Source organism: Eriocheir sinensis, chromosome 57, assembly GCF_024679095.1.
Source record: "Eriocheir sinensis breed Jianghai 21 chromosome 57, ASM2467909v1, whole genome shotgun sequence".
NCBI lineage: Eukaryota > Metazoa > Arthropoda > Malacostraca > Decapoda > Varunidae > Eriocheir > Eriocheir sinensis.
The window spans coordinates 9,307,039-9,329,773 of NC_066565.1; the positions used below are offsets into that span (position 1 = coordinate 9,307,039).

The following is a 22,735-nucleotide window of genomic DNA, read 5'->3' on the forward strand; positions in this document are numbered from 1 at the left end:
AAGGAGACATTGGCCACGACGACAGGCACTTCCGCTGCAGCAGGGTCTACCAGAGTACTGCCTACAATCACCCCGTTTTCTACCGGACATCGACTTCCACTCTCTACCACACACAGGCTAGCCGGGGGGGCACCCGTAATTTGACAGGGTAACAGCATCTCCGACCTCGCAGGGATAATGGTGGTGCGCTTGACCGTCACTGGCAGGTCTTCCTTGTTCACAGTCGTCAGTGGCACCCTCCTTCCTCCTATAGTCAGCTGCTTAGCGCGAAAGTCCAGCTCGCACCTGTGGGAGACAAGATAATCCATACCTAGGATACAGGGGTCGTCCATGTTAGCCACGTACACAGAGAGGGACTCTTCCTTTCCTCCGAGCTCCAACTTCACGTCCACTGGGCCTCTGAGCTCTGCATAGTGTCCAGTGACTCCGCACAGTCGATGCGACGTCTTAGGAAGCCGACGATGACTCACCACGTCAGACCGCACCAATGTGCGTTCCGAGCCAGTGTCGACGACCACAGGCCACAACACTCCGTCAACCTTGCCCTCCACTTGGCAGCTCGTCATGGTGGTTCTCCTGCACATTGATATCTTCGGGGCATGTACAGGACAGACTGGTTATTGCCCCCGTGAACCAGTCCTTCTTAGTTTCCCGAGTGGTGGTCCCTCGTTGGGGGCACATTTTTCCGACACTCATTCTTCTAGTGCCCCTTTTCTCCACAGGTCCAGCACTTGGGTCCTTCTCTGGGCTTCTTCTTAGCGCCACCTTCATATTCCTTCTTCCTCTTATAGCATTCGTTCTCCTTGTGCCCAACCTTCTCGCAGTACCAGCACGTTCCTTGAACCTGTCTGTGTCGCTGACAGCGCCCTTTCGTGCCCTAAAGCCAGAAGTCGAGTCGTCCCTGAAGCTTGACAAGCTAGACCTAACAAAGGACTCAAACTCCATGGCACGTGCCAGAGCTTCCTGCATTGATGTTGGCTTAGCTTGGTTCACTTGTATCTTCAGCTGAGGGCTGTCCAGGGCATCGATGAATTGATCACGCAGCAAAACCGTCAGCAGGTCAGGGGTGGCACCTGGGCCTTGTGCGCCATGCTCTCAGGGTCCTGAGCGAGTTCCTGAAGAGACTCGCCGCCTCCTGTTGCGGGTTCTGAACCTAACCCTGAAGAGCTCGTTCTGGTGCTTGGTCCCATATCGTTGCTCCAGCGCCTGTGCCAGCCCGCTGTAGCTGCCCTTTGTCGCATTGTCGAGCTGAGCAAGGACCTCCAGCGCCGCCCCTTTCAGGCTAGTGGCCAGCTGTACCGCGCACTCTTGGTCATCCCATCCGTTCCGAGCTGCCAACAGCTCAAACTGAGCGCGGTAAGCCTCCCAGGAGACCTTCCCATCAAACTCCTGAGGCTTCTTTCTAACAGGCGAACCCAGCAGATTCATGGGGCTGGCGGAACTTCTTGCGGGGATAAACTCAGGCGAAACAGGGCTCAAACTACCCCGGACTTGCGTAGGAGAAGCATCTTGGGTACAACTAGCCCCTGCAGGCACTGGCCGTCCGTTTCCAGCCAAGCAGTCTTCAAGGGCCTTCACTCTGTCACTTACTTATATTTCTTTGTGTGTCGTCTCCCGTACCACCTCCATCTCTTGTTGAAGATTTGTGTGTTCTTTCTCCACTTCTATCAGGCGTTGTCCCAAGTTCGTGGTCACATCAGTCATTTCTCTTCGCACTGACTCACTTCCATCTTGTACTGCTTTTAGCTGTAGCTGTAATCCTGTGAAGTGTTCTTTGAGTTCTTGGAGTGTTCCTTCTTGTTGTTGCTGTGCTCTTTCTTGTTGTTCTTTGAGTTCTTGGAGTGTTCCTTCTTGTTGTTCTTTGAGTTCTTGGAGTGTTCTTTCTTGTTGTTGCTGTGCTCTTTCTTGTTGTTCTTGGTGTGCTTTTTCTTGTTGTTCTTTGAGTTCTTGGAGTGTTCTTTCTTGTTGTTGCTGTGCTCTTTCTTGTTTCTCCCCCTGTAGTCTCAAGGCTTCCAAAAGTTCAGTCAACATGTCGTCCCTCTGGGCAGCTTGGGAACGAGTCTCCATGGCGAAAAAACAAATGGCTACACTCCTGACACCAGTGTTATGCCGGACGTATTACTTGGGTTCCGTGTCGCCGTCAGGAGACTCCGTGGGAGGGAGATATGTAAACACTTTGCACAGCTTCTGTAGTTTAATATTCTTCCCTAGTAGTACACTTCACTCGGACTCTTCACTTACCACTAGCTTACTATGACTGGGACTCTCTCGCCCTCTTCTCCTATATATATCCAGAACAGTACAGTCTAGAATGTTACAGTATATTTTAGATCATACAAGAACATGTAGCAAAAATATATGCGAGTTGGCAACACTTCCCGCCTGGCGCCTGGCTCGCCTTGCTCCCCACCCCCTTGCTCGTGTCTCCGGGAGCCTTCTAGAGGCCTATGGTCGCCGGGGGAAGCTTCCAGCACAACAATATAATAATCTCCATGGCCCCATTCAGTGTCTGTCATCTTTTCAGATTCAGTTATTACTAGTTATGAATTGTGAAATGGTGCCAATAGCTATAGGACCAGAACACTATATGGAAAGATTCCAATTTAATGATATGTAAGAGATAATTATCTTTAGGTACTGCAGTGCATTAGAAAAACTGCATGAAAATTGACTTTAAAAGAATCAAAACCATAATTTTCATATTACTCCATGGCCCCCAAGAAAGTATCCCGGGGCCATGGCCCCCAGGCTGGGAACCATTGATCTGGACCATCCATCAACCTTTTAGATGGCATACCAAAGTAGATTCATGACACGTAGATCGCAATATAAAGTGTAGATCGCATACCAAAGTAGATTCATGACACGTAGATAACAAGCCAAAGTAGCACCTTTAGAGGCTCATTATGATGTATCTTGCTTGAGGAGGCTTTTATTTATATCTCACAAACTTTATTATTACCCTACACACTTATTGTTGCTTTATAAACCTAAAGAGAACAGTGTGAGTACGAACTGGGCTATTTATAATAATTTCGCAGGTTGATAAGTATTTCGCACGTCTACGTGCGAAATACTCACGAGTTCTAGCCGCGCATGAGCAGATACCGATGTTACTAATTATTTGTCGGTCAAGTTATTTCGCACGACACCGGCATAACAATAGTTTCAGTGTTAAGAGTAATTACACAAATATGTATTCTGCTGGCGTGTAGGCACTTGTGGGGTTCCCTTCTCGTGGAACCCGTCTACTAGGTAAGATGTCTAGGTAGGTAAGGCAACACGAATCTGGCAGTGCAGTGTATAAGGGTAAGGTTGGGGGTTGTCATCTCCTACGTACATTACACACACTTGTTTTGGCAGCACAATGCATTACACGGGTGTGTGTCATAGGTAAGGTTGGGGTTGAATTATGGGCAAGACAGACGGCCCCTGACCACAGGAAGGCCCCATGCACACGACTGCCCTGGCAGCCCCACACCTTCCCTGACAGCCCCAATCCTGCCCTGATGGCCCCACACCTGCCCTGATGGCCCCACACCTGCCCTGACGATCGCACACCTGCCCTGATGGCCCCACACTTGCCCTGATGCCCTGACGATCACACCTGCCCTGATGGCCCACACTTGCTCTGATGCCCCACACCTGCCCTGACGATCACACACCTGCCCTGATGGCCCCACACTTGCTCTGATGCCCCACACCTGCCCAGACGCTCACACCTGCCCTGATGGCCCCACACTTGCTCTGATGGCCCACACCTGCCCTGACGGCCACACACCTGCCCTGACGATCACACCTGCCCTGACGAGCCCACCCCTGCCCTGACTCTCAAATCTGCCCTGATGGCCCCACACCTGCCCTGATGGCCCCACACCTGCTCTGATGGCCCCATACCTGCCCTGACGTCCCCACACCTGCCCTGACGATCGCACACTTGCCCTGACGATCGCACACCTGCTGCCCTGACGATCCCACACCTAGCTGCCCTGATGGCCCCACACCTGCCCTGACGGCCCAGCACCTGCCCTGACAGTCCCACACCTGCCATGACGGCTCAACACCTGCCCTGACAGTCCCACACCTGCCATGACGGCTCAACACCTGCCCTGACAGTCCCACACCTGCCATGACGGCTCAACACCTGCCCAGACAGTTCCACACCTGCCATGACGGCCCTACGGGCAACACCTGCCCTGACAGTCCCACACCTGCCGTGACGGCCCAACACCTGCCCTGACAGTCCCACACCTGCCGTGACGGCCCAACACCTGCCCTGACAGTCACACACCTGCCTTAACGGCCCAACACCTGCCCTGACAGTCCCACACCTGCCGTGACAGCCCAACACCTGCCCTGACAGTCCCACACCTGCCATGACACCCCCACACCTGCCCTGACAGTCCCACACCTGCCATGATGGCCCAACACCTGCCCTGACAGTCCAACACCTGCCATGACGGCCCCACACCTGCCATGACAGTCCCACACCTGCCATGACGGCCCAACACCTGCCCTGACAGCCCCACACCTGCCCTGACTGTCCCACACCTGCCATGATGGCCCAACACCTGCCCTGACAGTCCCACACCTGCCATGACGGCCCCACAAATGCCCTGGCAGTCCCACACCTGCCATGATGGCACAACACCTGCCATGACAGTCCCACACCTGCCCTGACAGTCCCACACCTGCCGTGACAGTCCAACACCTGCCCTGACAGTCCCACACCTGCCATGACGGCCCAACACCTGCCATGACAATCCCACACCTGCCGTGACGGCCCAACACCTGCCCTGACAGTCCCACACCTGCCTTGACGGCCCAACACCTGCCCTGACGGTCCCACACCTGCCGTGACAGCCCAACACCTCCGCTGACAGTCCCACACCTGGACAGTCCCACACCTGCCATGACAGCCCCACACCTGCCCTGACAGTCCCACACCTGCCCTGATGGCCCAACACCTGCCCTGACAGTCCAACACCTGATATGACGGCCCCACACCTGCCATGACAGTCCCACACCTGCCATGACGGCCCAACACCTGCCCTGACAGTCCCACACCTTTCCTGACAGTCCCACACCTGCCATGACAACCCCACACCTGCCCTGACTGTCCCACACCTGCCATGATGGCCCAACACCTGCCCTGACAGTCCCACACCTGCCATGACGGCCCAACACCTTCCATGACAGTCCCACACCTGCCATGATGGCCCAACACCTGCCCTGACAGTCCCACACCTGCCCTGACAGTCCCACACCTGCCGTGACAGCCCAACACCTGCCCTGACAGTCCCACACCTGCCATGACGGCCACACACCTGCCATGACAGTCCCACACCTGCCATGATGGCCCAACACCTGCTCTGACAGTCCCACACCAGCCATGATGGCCAAACACCTGCCCTGACAGTCCCACACCTGCCATGACAGCCCAACACCTGCCCTGAGTCCCACACCTGCCATGATGGCCCAGCACCTGTCTTGACAGTCCCACACCTGCTATGACAGCCCCACACCTGCCCTGACAGTCCCACACCTGCCATGATGGCCCAACACCTGCCCTGACAGTCCCACACCTGCCATGACGGCCCCACACCTGCCATGACAGTCCCACACCTGCCATGATGGCCCAACACCTGCTCTTACAGTCCCACACCAGCAATGATGGCCCCACACCCACCATGACAATACACCTGCCCTGACATCCTCACACCTGCCCTGACATCCTGACACCACACCTGCCCTGACATCCCACCTGCCCTGACATCCCACACCTGCCCTGACATCCTCACACCTGCCCTGACAGCCACACACCTGCCATGACATCCACACACCTGCCCTGACAGTCCCACACCTGCCGTGACAGCCCAACACCTGCCCTGACAGTCCCACACCTGCCATGACAGCCCCACACCTGCCCTGACATCCTCACACCTGCCCTGACATCCTGACACCTGCCCTGACATCCTCACACCTGCCCTGAGAGCCCCACACCCACCATGACAATAGCGTACCTGCCCTGACATCCTCACACCTGCCCTGACATCCTGACACCTGCCCTGACATCCTCACACCTGCCCTGACATCCTCACACCTGCCCTGAGAGCCCCACACCCGCCATGACAATAGCGTACCTGCCCTGACATCCTCACACCTGCCCTGACATCCTGACACCTGCCCTGACATCCTCACACCTGCCCTGAGAGCCCCACACCTGCCATGACAGCCCCACACCTGTCCTGACAATAATCCTTGATGGTCCCATACCTGCCCTGCCAACCCCACATATCATTGCCCTATTTCATGACAATCTATCGTCTGGTGCAGTGGTTCCCAATCTGGGGGGCATGCCTCCTTGGGGGGCGTGAGCTAGGTAAAGAGAGGGCGTGATTCCATCTGCCAAAAATTGCAGTTTTGCAAGAAATAAACACACACGCACACGCACACACACACACACACACACACACATGAAGGAGTAACAAATGATGTGGGGCGTGAGGATTTCTTATAAATCAATAGGGGGCATCATGTGAAAAGTTTGGGAGCCACTGGTCTAGTGTCTTTATTTCCTTGGCATTGGCTTATGTGTGTCTATTCAGGGGAAGGGACAGTTAGTTCACGTATTATTTCCCCATTTCGTAACATAATCTATCACCTTGCGTCCATTTCTTTCCCAGTAGTTCTTTGTATTTTTCCAGCAGTTTATCATTTTCTTTTCTGTTCCTGTCCAAGAGATTTTGCCATAATTCAGAGGAAGGAGGAAGCACGCTGGTCTGTTGTGTTTCATCTCGTAATGTCCTTTTCGTAATTTCGAGCAGCAGCTTCCAATTATGTTTTCACTTTGTGTCACTTTGTATCTTCCAGAGGTTTGCGATTATGCTGTTACTTACTGTCTGGAAATGCTGCCTTCGTTGTGTGGATGGAAGAAGTAGCTACATATTATCCTCTGTATTAGTATAGCTACACACTATTATTCCATGATGTAATCTATTGCAATGTATCTTTTTGTACTTTCCAGCAGCCTGCAATCATGCCTTTCCTTCCTGTATTAATTGTGAGGATGGAAGAAGTAGCTACATATCATCCTCTGTATATACTATTAGAAGTAGCTACACTATTATCCCATATTGTAATCTATTGCAATGTATCTTTTTGTACTTTCCAGCAGCCTGCAATCATGCCCTTCCTTCCTGTATTAATTGTGAGGATGGAAGAAGTAGCTACATATCATCCTCAGTATGTACTATTAGAGGCAGGTACATACTTTCCATACTGTAATCTATCGTAATGTATTGTATTGTATTTTCCAGCAGCCTGCAATCATGCCCTTCCTTCCTGTCTTGATCTTCCAACACTCAGTTCTAAGCACACAAGCACATGTTATCTTATTCCACCCCTTTGTTCTTCCTCCCTTCCTCAGTATCTAACCTTTCCTTGTTGGTTTCCATGAATAAGTTTTTTTCCTTTTTGAGTATGTCTTCCTAATGTAACTATTGGTCTATGTTTTTTGTTTGTTTGTTCTAGTCCACACACACACACACACACACACACACACACACACACACATGCATACAGACACACACCAGAATTGGTTTGGGAATTCTATTTTCTCATCAGCTTCCTGTCTATCCCCTGTCTGCCTGTAGCACCAGTAGGCCCTCTTGGACGGCCCCAGCCCATTAGCGGAACAGGCGAATTTTATTTATAGTGGCTGCCGTGATGTGACTCCTGCTTCATTTACTGCCCTCAGCTGTTTCCTTTACCATAAAAAAATGCAGGCATGCATTCAGGGGAGGCGGTGGCTGAGTGGTTAGCGTGCCGGCCTCGCATTCGGTGCGTTGTCCATGATGGTTCGAATCCGCCGCTAACCACCTGGGATTTTTCAGTCACCGCCGAGTGGCCTAAGACTACCCACATGCTGTCCTGAAGACCACCTATCAACCCAGACTCTAGAAGAAGCTCTGCAGCACAAGTGGAATCAAGAATGAGCTCCGGGGGGCAGCATGAGCCAATAATTGATGAAGTACATGAGACTTACCGCAGGTCAGTTGAAATATGCTTCAATTTTGGGAAGCAAATCACTACTGCTAGAAGGGAGCTTTCACATGAGATACGCTTTGCTGCCTCACACCACCAGACTTTAAAGAGTACGATCACCCACATGAAAAGTAAGTTACCATGTCCCGTCACTGAAAGTGCTTCAACCATATGACACTGCAAAGTGTAGGGCGGGAGTGGAGGGCATGTGAAAGCTCCCTTCTAGCAGAAGTGATTTGCTTCCCAAAATTCGAAGCACATTTCAACTGACCTGCGGTAAGTCTCATGTACTTCATCAATTTTACGTCAGCAAATCACTATTCTGCTAGAGGGCGCTTCCCCATGAGATTTTGAAGCCATGTGGGTGTCGTGCTTTGACAGGTAGAAGGTACAGTTAGTTGGGAATGAGGGAAAAAATACAACCAAGACCCAAACTCCAATACATTAAATAGTCTACAAATCATGTACTTTGCCACGAGAATGATGACACCTCCATCTCAACCAAGGCTCAGATTCTACTGCAGAACAGCTTCTTGAAAAACGTCGCGTTCCGGAACAATTTCCTTATCGTAATACTTGGCAAAAGTGGCCTCCTTAGACCAGCCAGCCTTCTCCATGATGTGGGTGATTGGCACAGCCATGGCCTTGGCTTTTGACGCTGCAGCAGGACGAACACTGCCAGCCGAGTACTTTTCAGTGTCTACTCCCGACAAACGAAGCACTTCTCTGAGCCATCTTGCAATTGTGTCTTTCGTCACGGGTTTGTGTGGCTTGATGAAGCTGATAAGCAAGGTTCCCGTTTCCTTATCCAGGCCACTTAATTGTTCAGTTCTTGTAATGTACATTTTCAATGTTTCACACACACACAACCTACAGTCCTTAGCATATGCTTTAAAGGTCACAGCCCGCACATTGAATTTTGGCCTACATTGTTTAATATTTCCCCCCAGCCAGACACAAATATAATCCTGTCTAATGCGGATGTCTCCCAACAGTAACAAATGTAATGTTTGCACTCTGGCAGCTTGTGTGAGGGCCATAAGCATTGCAAGTTTTAGTGTCAGTTCCTTAAGGGAAAGAGAGCCCAATGGTTTCATAGTTCGTAGTTGATGGAGCACCAGCTGGACGTCCCAAGTCTCCGCATATCTAGGTGTTGAAGGCCTTAGGTTGAAAACTCCTCTTAAGAACCTGCTGACAAGAGGGTGATTGCCTGCTCTGTAACCATCGACAACTATCCCCAGCGAAGATAGGGCTCCCCGCGCCGTGTTAACAGAGTCATAGCCCACACCTCTGTGGAAAGTGTCAGACAGAAAGTTTACAATATCAGTTACAGTGGGAGTAAGGGGATTGATGTGCCATCTATTACAAGACTGGAGCCACCTGTTGATATGTGGCCGGTACTGCTTCGCGGTTGAACCTTTCCAGGAGGCCATGAGAATGTCTGTACCTGCCGCAGAAATGCCTCGGTCTCGTAGCTGTTGCCTGACAAGAGACATGCCATTAGCCTGGTATGTTTCAGGATGGGGTGCTCCTCCCCTGTGGATGGCTGACGCAGTGTGTTCATCCCTCTCGGTATGAGGCGCGGTTCCTGAACGAGCATCCTGAGCAGAGTCCCCATCCACCGTTGGGATGGCCACACTGGCGCAATCAACCATCCCCTTGCTGCCTCTGCTCATATTTTGTGGAGGCATCTAGCAATCAGAGCAAAGGGAGGAAAGGCATAGATGAGTTCAAATTGAGACCAACATATTGAAAAAGCATCAAAGTGTTCTGCCTCTGGATCAGGTTTCCATGAGCAAAAACGAGGCACTTGTTTATTTAGTCTGGAAGCAAAGAGATCAATATTTGGGACTCCAAAGATCTGACAAAGGTCTCTAAAAAGATCCTCATTCAATTTCCACTCATGCCTGTCATTGAATGTCCGAGACGCAGCATCAGCCACCAGATTAGCTCTACCAGGCACATGGGAGCATGTAATCCAGACATCATTCAATGCACACCAGTTTCAAATGTCAAGGCAGATGTCATTACACATTGCAGATTTCGTGCCACCCATCTCATTCACATAGTGAACTGCTGTAGTGTTATCACAAAACACCCTAACATGTTTTCCTTGAAGCTGATGTGCAAATGACTTTAGTGTCAGTAATATGGCTTGGAGTTCCTTCACATTGATGTGGAAAACTGCTTCCGTTAAGGACCATCTCCCATTGATTTGTTGATCATTTAAAGAACCACCCCAACCTAAATTTGAGGCATCAGTAAAAAGATCTATTTCAGTACCTCTCCGAAAAATCCTTCTGTATTCCACTGCAACGTTACATAACCACCACTGCAGATCCCTCTTCATATCCTGTGTGATGATCATCCATTTGTCAAAATTTCCGTTAACCTTCTTTAATGCCGAAACCTTTGCGGATTCCAACCTCCGATAGTGCAGTTTCCCCATTTCAACTGCTGGAATGGCTGCAACTAACTGCCCAATTACTTTGGCCACATCCCTGATTTTTGTTTTATCACAATCAAGTAAGTCCTTGCAACTCTGAGCGATTTTCTGTTTCCTCCGTTCAGGCATTGTCACAGTCATCGTCTCTGAATCAATGACGTTCCCCAAATACTCCAAACGTCTAGAAGGCACCAAGACAGATTTCTCAGCATTGATACAGAAACCCATCTTACTAAGAAGTTCTACCGTGGCACGTACACTCTCATGACATCCCTCGAAAGAGCTGTGTGAAATAAGTGTGTCATCAATGAAACTCGTGATAATATGACCCATTTCTCTCAGTTTAGCAAAAATTGGTTTCATTAATTTGGTGAAAAGGCGAGGACCTTCTGCAACGCCATTGGGAAGACAGGTGAACTGATAGATTTTTCCTTGCCATTTAAAGCACAGAAACCTTTGCTGCTCTTCCGCTATAGTGACAGAATAGTATGCGTGTCTAAGATCGACAGAGGCCATATAAGCATCTTTATTAATAAGCCAAATCGCTTGCTCAAAGTTTTCCATCTTGAAGTGTTTGTAAGGAATGTGCTGATTAAGTTTCTCCAGATTAAGGATCAATCTAAACCCTCCATCCTTCTTCTTACGCAAGAAAATGGGGGAAAGGATTTGCCCTTCCTGTCTGTGGGTTTCCTTAATCACCTTGAGCTCTAGCAGTTTCACAATTTCCTGACAAATAATTGACTGTTCTTCTTCACTAAAAACATACTCAATATCCTCAGCAAACAAGGGACCAATGTCAGCTACAGAAATGTCAAGATGGCAATGGGCAACAATGTCCAGAATAATAGCGTCACTTGTTATTGTATGCCACTCATTTACAAAGTATTGAAGTCTGCCAGCTTCAAATGTATGGCCCACCTGATTTATTGCCGGGGATTGCTGCGTCCCCGGCCTCGCGAGTTTTTTGCCTCCGAGCCCTGCCGTGAGTAGGGCTGCCGGTGATCACTCCGGTGTCCATATGTCCGCTGTCCATAAGGGTGGAACCTGGATGCCAATCCTTTGTAGGGAACTTTCCGAAGGAGCCTCTGACCTTCCCCGCACCAAATTTCCAAGTGGGTAGCGGTTTCTTCATAATGATCTTGTTCTTCAGCTTCTCAGAGTCCTCAATGTTCTTGGCAGATTGGGACACGTCATCACCAAACAAAAAACTAGTCATAGGCACCTTGTCGGAGCACAGGTGAGAGGACCTCTGATTAATCTCGCGCTTGATGACAAAGCGACGGGCCAGATTGTTCCTATGGTTGGCATAACCAAGCAATGCCAGAGCACCATTCAGCATGCCTACTTCATGGGCCACATCTGGACGGCCATCCTGGGCAATCCTATCCAGCACTGTGAGGGACTTAGTCAGAATAGTGGCAGCTTTGATGATGTCCTTGCTTACCTCTTTCATGCGAAAATCCCCCTTTTTGGCATCTGCCTTCAGCGCATCCAAAACTTGCGAGTTACAAACTACAGGAGCCAAAGCGTGACAGTTACCGGGCCTCCTGGCAGAGTCATCATCCAAAATCTCCTTGTACTCCTCGTCTCGCAAGCCGTTGTCGAACACATGGTTCACCATGTCTGCGACCTGCTTGTCAATGTCAACAGAAACATCGTCCACAGGTCCGTAAGTCTTGGCGCACTGCAGGAGGACACTACCTGGCACAATGTCATCTTGAGAGTCATCGTCATCACTAGACACACGATGGTCAGGCGACTTAAACCCAGAAAACCCCGCGGCCGAACCAGAACAAGGCACCTCCACGGGCGTGTTTACACTGTCAAGGGTGGCGGCGACATCAGCGCCCCCGCCAGTAGCCCCGCTGCTCTCCTTCAACTTCTCCACATCGCCCCGCAAGGCAAGCAAAGTGTCCATCAGCAGCTTCCAATCCGGAGCATTAGCTTCCTCCCGTGAGGTGGAAGGCAGAGAGAGAGGTTAGGTGGAGGGGCAGATTCGCCTCCACTGCCAGTCACGTGATCCCGGGCATGCTGTCGGCTCTTTCGAGAACAATCCCGGTGGGAAGAGCCGCTCCTGGACGCAGATGAGCCTCCCATATGCGAGGATTCTTTCCTCACATCCTTGCTACGGCCAGGGGTTACCTCCGTGCCCGACAGCCGAGTACCGTGGGCACCGCTCGGGACATCAGACATGGCGGCGTGAGGTGGAGTCCTCGAGGCAGCTCACCAGCAGGCAGGGAGTCGTAAACTCCACATGTGCACCCGGATGGGCACTCACCAGTCCTCGCGGCAGCTCACCAGCAGGCAGGGAGTCGTAAACTCCACGTGTGCACCCGGATGGGCACTCACCAGTCCTCGAGGCAGCTCACCAGCAGACAGGGAGTCGTAAACTCCACGTGTGCACCCGGATGGGCACTCACCAGTCCTCGCGGCAGCTCACCAGCAGACAGGGAGTCGTAAACTCCACGTGTGCACCCGGATGGGCACTCACCAGTCCTCGAGGCAGCTCACCAGCAGGCAGGGAGTCGTAAACTCCACGTGTGCACCAGGATGGGCACTCACCCGCCCCTACACGGGTAACGGGTGGTGTTGCAGCCAGCTCCTAAATGGATAACAGGCTGTGGCGAAGCCTTGCCGCTCCAAAAAGGATAACCTTACCTTACGGAACCTTACGGAAATACTGGACGCAGGCCTACTAGGCCTCTATATCCAGATCCTCTGTGTCGTCACTGTTTAAACTTATACTACGGTGGTGGGCACTGGTGGTTATTAATTTCTCCTCCCAATTGTACTTGATTGGTTGATCCGCCCAAAACTTGTCCAATCGCTTTTCAAAGGATGCTATGCTCACTGCCTCTATGACATCATTAGGAAGACTATTCCAGGCGTCCACAACTCTGGAGCTGAAAAACATTTGCCTCTTCTGAGTCCTAGATCTAGTCTTACTAAGTTTCAAGTTGTTTCCTCGTGTTGGTCCTGTGTGCCTCTCCAAATGTATGGTTACCTCCTCATCATATTTTCCATTGAGGATTTTATATACCTCAATCATATCCCCCCTTGCTCGTCTGTATGCCATTGTTGGTATATCTAGCTGTTTCAGACGATCTGCATATGAAAGATTTTTCATCCCTGGTACCAACTTAGAGGCTCTCCTCAAAACATTTTCAACTGTGCAGATGTCCTTCTTGTAGGGAGGCCAAACAGGTTGTGCATATTCCAGATGAGGTCTTACCATGGACTTGAAGAGACATCTAAAAGTAGTAACATCCAGAGTAGCAAATGTACGTCGTATTAGCCCCATTACCTGATTGGCTCTGTTGACTTTTTCGGACATGTGACCTTCAAATGACAAAAGTTCGTCAGTAGTAATTCCCAGGTCTTTCTCTCTCGCAACCTTCTTAACCTCTTGTCTATCTGGCCCTTCCCCTCCGAGATAGTATGATGTGTCCCTTGTAGCTCGATGCCTGCTGTGTATTTTGAGGTGTATGCACTTCTCCGGATGAAAAGGCAGCAGATTATCTTCCGACCACTTCATGAGGTGTTCTAGGTCTTCCTGCAGTAAGCACTGGTCCTGTAGTGATGCGATCCTCCTGTACACTTTTGTGTCATCCGCAAATAGATAAAGACTTGATTTAACGGTCGTTGGCAGGTCATTAATATATAGGGCAAAAAGGACTGGTCCCAGCACACAGCCTTGTGGAACTCCACTTACTACTTTACTCCATTTAGAATATACTCCCTTTAAGTGAACTCTCTGCTTTCTCTCTTTTAGAAAACCTGATATCCATTGGTATATGCTGCCTGTTATCCCATAGTTTGCTAACTTCTTCAAGAGACGTTGATGAGGCACTTTATCAAAGGCCTTCTGGAAGTCCATATAAATTGCGTCCACCTCACCTCCTTCATCTAAAATTTTTGTCCACTCATCCATCACATGAAGCATTTGTAGAACCATGGATCGTCCTGGGATAAAACCAAACTGTTTGTATGATAGTAACTTTTGCTCCATCAAATGTTTCATTACTTTCTCACAATTGCCTCCATAATCTTACACACCACACAAGTCAGGCTTACTGGTCGATAGTTACTTGGCTCAGTCTTGTCACCTTTCTTAAATATTGCGCTAACATTGGCAGTCTTCCAGTCACTTGGTAATTTACTTTCATGCAGTGACGAGTTAAAAATATCCAATATTACATCTTCCAGCTCATCTTTCAACTCGGTCAGGATTCTTGAGTGGATACAATCGGGACCCGGGGACTTGTCAGTTTTGAGTTTCTGTAGTTGTTTTCTCACCTCATCTATGTGAATTGTGCTGTCAGGTATTTGTCTGATCATTGTTGTGTCCATAAGCTGTAGGTCCTGATTGTCTCCTATGTCAGGCTCCACAGTATAAACTTTATCAAAGAATTCGAGAGCACTCGTGCCTTGTCAATATCTGATCTGGCATACTGTGTTTCCCCGCTTACCTCTTCCCTCAATTCTCCTATTCCCGTCTTCGTTTTTAATTTATCTTTGACATATCTCCAAAATTTCTTAGGATTTGATTTTACTTCCCTGGTGATTCTTTGCTCCTTGATCCTCTGTGATCTTTTAACTAGTTTCTTTACTTTATTCCTTTGGCGAGCAAAAATTTGGTATTTATCCGTTTCCCGTGTCTCCAAATATCTTTGCCAACATCTGTGTTTTTTCCTTATAGCTTCTTGAGTTTCACGGTCTAGAGGGGTATGTCTTTCCTTTCTGTCATTGTCCTCTTTAAACATTTTCACTGGTACAAACTTACTTTCCAGATTTTTAAGCTTGTCTCTGAATAAGCACCATTTCTCTTCAGTTCCTCTCAAAGATAGAATTGAGTTCTTCCAGTCTTGAGTTATTTCCTCTTTCATACCATTGTAATCACCCTTGTCATATAAGAAGATTTTTCGGAGTGTGGTGCTATTAGTTGTGTAGGCATTGTACTGAAATTCTAGGATGCTATGGTCACTTTTTCCTAGCGGGGAAGATACCTTCATGTCTTCTACCATTCCTTCCTCATTGGAAAGGACAAGATCCAATAGTTTTGGACAATCACTCCCTCTCGCTCTTGTAGGTCCTGTAACATGTTGGAACAAATATGTGTCTCTGAGGGTTTCCACGAATCTGAATTCCTCACTATGTTCCTCACCAGTTGTTGTCCAGTTGTCCCAATTTATTTTAGGATAGTTAAAATCCCTGTAATAAGAGTATGAGTTGCCTTATACCCGAGACATTTCTTAAAGTTCGTTTAAATTACCGTTGTTTAATTGGTCACTAATAGGACTTCTGTAGACACATCCTATGAGAAGCACATCTTCTTTTTCAAGCTGTAACTCAACCCATAGTGACTCCCGAAAGTTTGTCCGAAATATCACTTCTCTTGCTGTCATACCCGTTTTAATATAAATTATAATCCCTCTTCCATCATTGCAAGATAAGTTAGTGAATATATTGTACCCTCTTATTTTAAGTTCTGCCTCTGTTACAATATATCTAAAGTTCTTAGGCTTTACTTCATTAATCATTATAAAATCTGGTGTATGCACTTCTTGTCCAACCCTCACCCGTAGTTCTTCCATTTTATTTGTCAATATATCCGCATTAGTGTACCAACATGAGAATTGTTTTCCCCTATTTAACTTCAGTATACCCCTATTTTCCTTTAAGTTTCTATTACCTTTAGCTCTGACAATCGCCTTAATTTCCTTATTTTTTTCACTACCATTTTCTCTGGTGGACCTCTCACTCTGAATATAAAATTTCCTGACTCATCTTCTGATTCCATTTTCTTAGCTTCATCCACGAGCTCTTTGAATCTATTCCTCTGGGTCCATGTAAGATCGTGTTTCAGGTATATGCCCTTGTACTCATCCTTAGCTGAAAGCTTTCTTGTATTCTGGAACACTTCATTTTTGGCTACCAAGGTATCACACTCCACCAGAAGAGGTCTAGGTCTCTCAGCATTTTCATCTAATTTGCCCATCCTAAACATTCTCTTTGGACCAATGCTTCTCATATCTAATTCCATTGTGTCCTGGAACAACGTCACTATGAATCGATGGTCATCATCCCATCTTTTTGATCCTTCCTTCTCCTTACTCTCCGGAGCACCATATATTACAATGTTGTTCCTCCTGGCTTCCTCATCCTTAAGTTCTCTGATTTTTTTATCTTGGTTTGCTTTAACCTCTTCCCTCAACTTTTTCTCCTTTTCCTCCATTTTTTTCTGAAACTGTTGCATTTCTTCATTCATTATATCCCGAAGTGATGGTCCTTGTTCATTTGTCCCAGATTCGTTGTCCCTAGTTTTTTTGTCAAGACACTTGTTTAAGTTGTCTTCCACTATTACCACCTTAGTCTCGAGATTGCCTAGCCTACCCTCCAGGTTACCACAGTCCTTAGTGTTTATTTCCACTTTCTCTACCAAAGTTAGTGCTTGAGCCTCTACAGTACCCAGTCTGGTCTCCATAGTTTTCAGTGTATTCCGTTGCTCATTAACATAATCTACGTCTCCAAACTTACTTTCAAGCACAGTCTGCCGATCAATCACCTCCTTGTTTCTTTTACTTAACTCTTTAAGAGCTTTGTGGAGTTTGGCCCCACCTCTTTTACAATTAATACAGTACCAGGTTACCTGTTGATTCGATTTCATCATGTAGTTGTACATCTCCATGGGATGAAGGCCGCCAACTCTTGACTCGGGGTAGATGAACAGCGGGAGCAGCACGTCTGGTCAGCGTGAAAACAACTCAGCAACTGGTGGTGTGAGGCACCAAAGCGTATCTCATGGGGAAGCGCCCTCTAGCAGAAGAGTGATTTGCTGACGTAAAATAATAATGGCACCACTATAAACAATTCCCTGCGCCATGACGGGCTAGGGCCGACCATCAGGCTCATATGGATTAGCCTGGCGGCGCTGTAGGCCACATGTAAAAAAAATAAAAAAAACAAAAAAAAACTTCAAAATGTTGTATGTATATATATTTCTTAACCCGTCCGCTGCAATTGGCACAGATTTTGCCTTCACTGGTAGCCTGATAACATAATTATACTCCCAGGCCTTTCTCTGCCTCTGTGGTGGATAGTGGAGTGTTTCCCATGTGGTATTGGTGTGCTGGATATCCCTTCACTGGTAGCCTGGTAACATATAATCCCAGGTCTTTTTCTGCCTCTGTGGTGGATAGTGGAGTGTTTCCCATGTGGTATTGGTATGTTGGATATCCATTCACTGGTAGCCTGGTAACATACACTCCCAGGTCTTTCTCTGCCTCTGTGGTGGATAGTGGAGTGTTTCTCATGTGGTATTGGTGTGCTGGATATCCCTTCACTGGTAGCCTGGTAACATACACTCCTAAGGCTTTCTCTGCCTCTGTGGTGGATAGTGGAGTGTTTCCTATGTGGTATTGGTGTGCTGGATATCCATTCACTGGTAGCCTGGTAACATACACTCCCAGGTCTTTCTCTGCCTCTGTGGTGGATAGTGGAGTGTTTCCTATGTGGTATTGGTGTGCTGGATATCCCTTCACTGGTAGCCTGGTAACATACACTCCCAGGTCTTTATCTGCCTCTGTGGTGGATATTGGCGTGTTTCCCATGTGGTATTGGTGTGCTGGATATCCCTTCACTGGTAGCCTGGTAACATACACTCCCAGGTCTTTCTCTGCCTCTGTGGTGGATAGTGGAGTGTTACCCATGTGGTATTGGTGTGCTGGATATCCATTCACTGGTAGCCTGGTAACATACACTCCCAGGTCATTCTCTGCCTCTGTGGTGGATATTGGTGTGTTTCCCATGTGGTATTGGTGTGCTGGATATTCCTTCAGTGGTAGTTTGGTAACATACACTCCCAGGTCTTTCTCTGCCTCTGTGGTGGATATTGGAGTGTTTCCCATGTGGTATTGGTGTGCTGGATATCCCTTCACTGGTAGCCTGGTAACATACACTTCAAGGTCTTTCTCTGCCTCTGTGGTGGATAGTGAACTGTGTCCCATGTGGTATCAGTGTGCTGGATATCCCTTCACTGGTAGCCTGGTAACATACACTCCCAGGTCTTTCTCTACTTCTGTGGTGGATATTGGAGTGTTTCCCATGTGGTATTGGTGTGCTGGATATCCCTTCGCTGGTAGCCTGGTAACATATAATCCCAGGTCTTTCTCTGCCTCTGTTGTGGATAGTGGAGTGTTTCCCATGTGGTATTGGTGTGCTGGATATCCCTTCACTGGTAGCCTGGTAACATACACTCCTAGGCCTTTCTCTGCCTCTATGGTGGATATTGGCGTGTTTCCCATGTGGTATTGGTGTGCTGGATATCCCTTCACTGGTAGCCTAGTAACATACACTCCAAGGTCTTTCTTTGCCTCTGTGGTGGATAGTGAAGTGTTTCCCATGTGGTATCGGTGTGCTGGATATCCCTTCACTGGTAGCCTGGTAACATAATTATACTCCCAGGCCTTTCTCTGCCTCTGTGATGGATAGTGAACTGTGTCCCATGTGGTATCAGTGTGCTGGATATCCCTTCACTGGTAGCCTGGTAACATACACTCCCAGGTCTTTCTCTACTTCTGTGGTGGATATTGGAGTGTTTCCCATGTGGTATTGGTGTGCTGGATATCCCTTCACTGGTAGCCTGGTAACATATAATCCCAGGTCTTTCTCTGCCTCTGTGGTGGATAGTGGAGTGTTTCCCATGTGGTATTGGTGTGCTGGATATCCCTTCACTGGTAGCCTGGTAACATACACTCCTAGGCCTTTCTCTGCCTCTATGGTGGATAGTGGAGTGTTTCCCATGTGGTATTGGTGTGCTGGATATCCCTTCACTGGTAGCCTGGTAACATACCCTCCAAGGTCTTTCTCTGCCTCTGTGGTGGATAGTGAACTGTGTCCCATGTGGTATCAGTGTGCTGGATATCCCTTCACTGGTAACCTGGTAACATACACTCCCAGGTCTTTCTCTACTTCTGTGGTGGATATTGGAGTGTTTCCCATGTGGTATTGGTGTGCTGGATATCCCTTCACTGGTAGCCTGGTAACATATAATCCCAGGTCTTTCTCTGCCTCTGTGGTGGATAGTGGAGTGTTTCCCATGTGGTATTGGTGTGCTGGATATCCCTTCACTGGTAGCCTGGTAACATACACTCCTAGGCCTTTCTCTGCCTCTATGGTGGATAGTGGAGTGTTTCCCATGTGGTATTGGTGTGCTGGATATCCCTTCACCGGTAGCCTGGTGACATACACTCCCAGGTCTTTCTCTGCCTCTGTGGTGGAAAGTGGAGTGTTTCCCATGTGGTACTAGTGTGCTGGATATCCCTTCACTGGTAGCCTGGTATCATAATTATACTCCCAGGCCTTTCTCTGCCTCTGTGGTGGATAGTGGAGTGTTACCCATGTGGTATTGGTGTGCTGGATATCCCTTCACTGGTAGCCTGGTGATATATAATCCCAGGTCTTTTTCTGCCTCTGTGGTGGATAGTGGAGTGTTTCCCATGTGGTATTGGTATGTTGGATATCCATTCACTGGTAGCCTGGTAACATACACTCCCAGGTCTTTTTCTGCCTCTGTGGTGGATAGTCGAGTGTTACCCATGTGGTATTGGTGTGCTGGATATCCCTTCACTGTTAGCCTGGTAAAATACACTCCAAGGTCTTTCTCTGCCTCTGTGGTGGATAGTGGAGTGTTTCCTATGTGGTATTGGTGTGCTGGATATCCTTTCACTGGTAGCCTGGTAACATACACTCCCAGGTCTTTATCTGCCTCTGTGGTAGATATTGGCGTGTTTCCCATGTGGTATTGGTGTGCTGGATATCCCTTCACTGGTAGCCTGGTAACATACACTCCCAGGTCTTTCTCTGCCTCTGTGGTGGATAGTGGAGTGTTACCCATGTGGTATTGGTGTGCTGGATATCCATTCACTGGTAGCCTGGTAACATACACTCCCAGGTCTTTCTCTGCCTCTGTGGTGGATATTGGCGTGTTTCCCATGTTGTATTGGTGTGCTGGATATTCCTTCAGTGGTAGCTTGGTAACATACACTCCCAGGTCTTTCTCTGCCTCTGTGGTGGATAGTGGAGTGTTTCCCATGTGGTATTGGTGTGCTGGATATCCCTTCACTGGTAGCCTGGTAACATACACTCTAAGGTCTTTCTCTGCCTCTGTGGTGGATAGTGAAGTGTGTCCCATGTGGTATCAGTGTGCTGGATATCCCTTCACTGGTAGCCTGGTAAAATACACTCCCAGGTCTTTCTCTACTTCTGTGGTGGATATTGGAGTGTTTCGCATGTGGTATTGGTGTGCTGGATATCCCTTCACTGGTAGCCTGGTAACATATAATCCCAGGTCTTTCTCTGCCTCTGTGGTGGATAGTGGAGTGTTTCCTATGTGGTATTGGTATGTTGGATATCCCTTTACTGGTAGCCTGGTAACATACACTCCCAGGTCTTTCTCTGCCTCTGTGGTGGATAGTGGAGTGTTTCCCATGTGGTATTGGTGTGCTGGATATCCCTTCACTGGTAGCCTGGTAACATACACTCCCAGGTCTTTCTCTGCCTCTGTGGTGGATATTGGCATGTTTCCCATGTGGTATTGGTGTGCTGGATATCCCTTCACTGGTAGCCTGGTAACATACACTCCAAGGTCTTTCTTTGCCTCTGTGGTGGATAGTGAAGTGTTTCCCATGTGGTATCGGTGTGCTGGATATCTCTTCACTGGTAGCCTGGTAACATACACTCCCAGGTCTTTCTCTGCCTCTGTGGTGGAAAGTGGAGTGTTTCCCATGTGGCACTGGTGTGCTGGATATCCCTTCACCTGTAGCCTGGTAACATAATTATACTCCCAGGCCTTTGCCTCTGTGGTGGATAGTGGAGTGTTTCCCATGAGGTATTGGTGTGCTGGATATCCCTTCACTGGTAGCCTGGTGACATATAATCCCAGGTCTTTCTCTGCCTCTGTGGTGGATAATGGAGTGTTTCCCATGTGGTATTGGTATGTTGGATATCCCTTCACTGGTAGCCTGGTAACATATACTCCCAGGTCTTTCTCCGCCTCTGTGGTGGATAGTCGAGTGTTACCCATGTGGTATTGGTGTGCTGGATATCCCTTCACTGGTAGCCTGGTAACATACACTCCCAGGTCTTTATCTGCCTCTGTGGTGGATATTGGCGTGTTTCCCATGTGGTCTTGGTGTGCTGGATATCCCTTCACTGGTAGCCTGGTAACATACATTCCCAGGTCTTTCTCTGCCTCTGTGGTGGATAGTGGAGTGTTTCCCATGTGGTATTGGTGTGCTGGATATCCCTTCACTGGTAGCCTAGTAACATACACTCCAAGGTCTTTCTCTGCCTCTGTGGTGGATAGTGAAGTGTGTCCCATGTGGTATCAGTGTGCTGGATATCCCTTCAATGGTAGCCTGGTTACATACACTCCCAGGTCTTTCTCTACTTTTGTGGTGGATATTGGAGTGTTTCCCATGTGGTATTGGTGTGCTGGATATCTCTTCACTGGTAGCCTGGTGACATATAATCCCAGGTCTTTCTCTGCCTCTGTGGTGGATAATGGAGTGTTTCCCATGTGGTATTGGTATGTTGGATATCCCTTCACTGGTAGCCTGGTAACATACACTCCCAGGTCTTTATCTGCCTCTGTGTTGGATAGTAGAGTGTTTCCCATGTGGTACTGGTGTGCTGGATATCCCTTCAGTGGTAGCCTGGTAACATACACTCCCAGGTCTTTCTCTGCCTCTGTGGTGGATAGTGGAGCGTTTCCCATGTGGTATTGGTGTGCTGGATATCCCTTCACTGGTAGCCTGGCAACATACACTCCCAGGTCTTTCTCTGCCTCTGTGGTGGATAGTGGAGTGTTTCCCATGTGGTATTGGTGTGCTGGATATCCCCTCCCAAGGATCAGGACTTTACATTTTTCCTCATTGCATTGTAGCAGCCACTTTTTGTTCCACTCCTAAAGCTTGGTGATGTCTTCTTGTAGGAAATCCACAGTCAAGGGGTTAAAAATAGGCCTTTCTGATAAACTGTTGCAATTTTTATAACACTCTTACTTCCCTTATAAGATTATATTATGTTGTTTGTCCACAACACAAGTCCTATAGCAATACTTCCTCTCCACAACACAAGTCCTACAGCAATACTTCCTCTCCACAACACAAGTCCTATAGCAATACTTCCTCTCCACAACACAAGTCCTACAGCAATACTTCCTCTCCACAACACAAGTCCTAC

General features: G+C 48.4%; 3 protein-coding genes across 48 annotated transcripts in view; all 3 read right to left on the reverse strand.

Moving 5' to 3' along the window:
* Positions 1-22,735, reverse strand: part of LOC126984846 (uncharacterized) — a 262,672-nt gene that overhangs the window by 216,405 nt on the left and 23,532 nt on the right. The gene's annotated exons all lie outside the window — the stretch shown is intronic.
* Positions 1-22,735, reverse strand: part of LOC126984355 (uncharacterized) — a 227,601-nt gene that overhangs the window by 126,069 nt on the left and 78,797 nt on the right. The window lies entirely within an intron of this gene.
* Positions 8,544-9,479, reverse strand: LOC126984851 (uncharacterized). The gene has a single exon (XM_050839054.1). It carries the CDS (start codon positions 9,477-9,479, stop codon positions 8,562-8,564), a length of 918 nt encoding a protein of 305 aa, XP_050695011.1. The 3' UTR covers positions 8,544-8,561.

Bases quoted from the DNA above. Each gene is read 5' to 3' on its own strand.
- LOC126984851 (XM_050839054.1), bottom strand. From the start codon at position 9,479: ATGGCCTCCTGGAAAGGTTCAACCGCGAAGCAGTACCGGCCACATATC.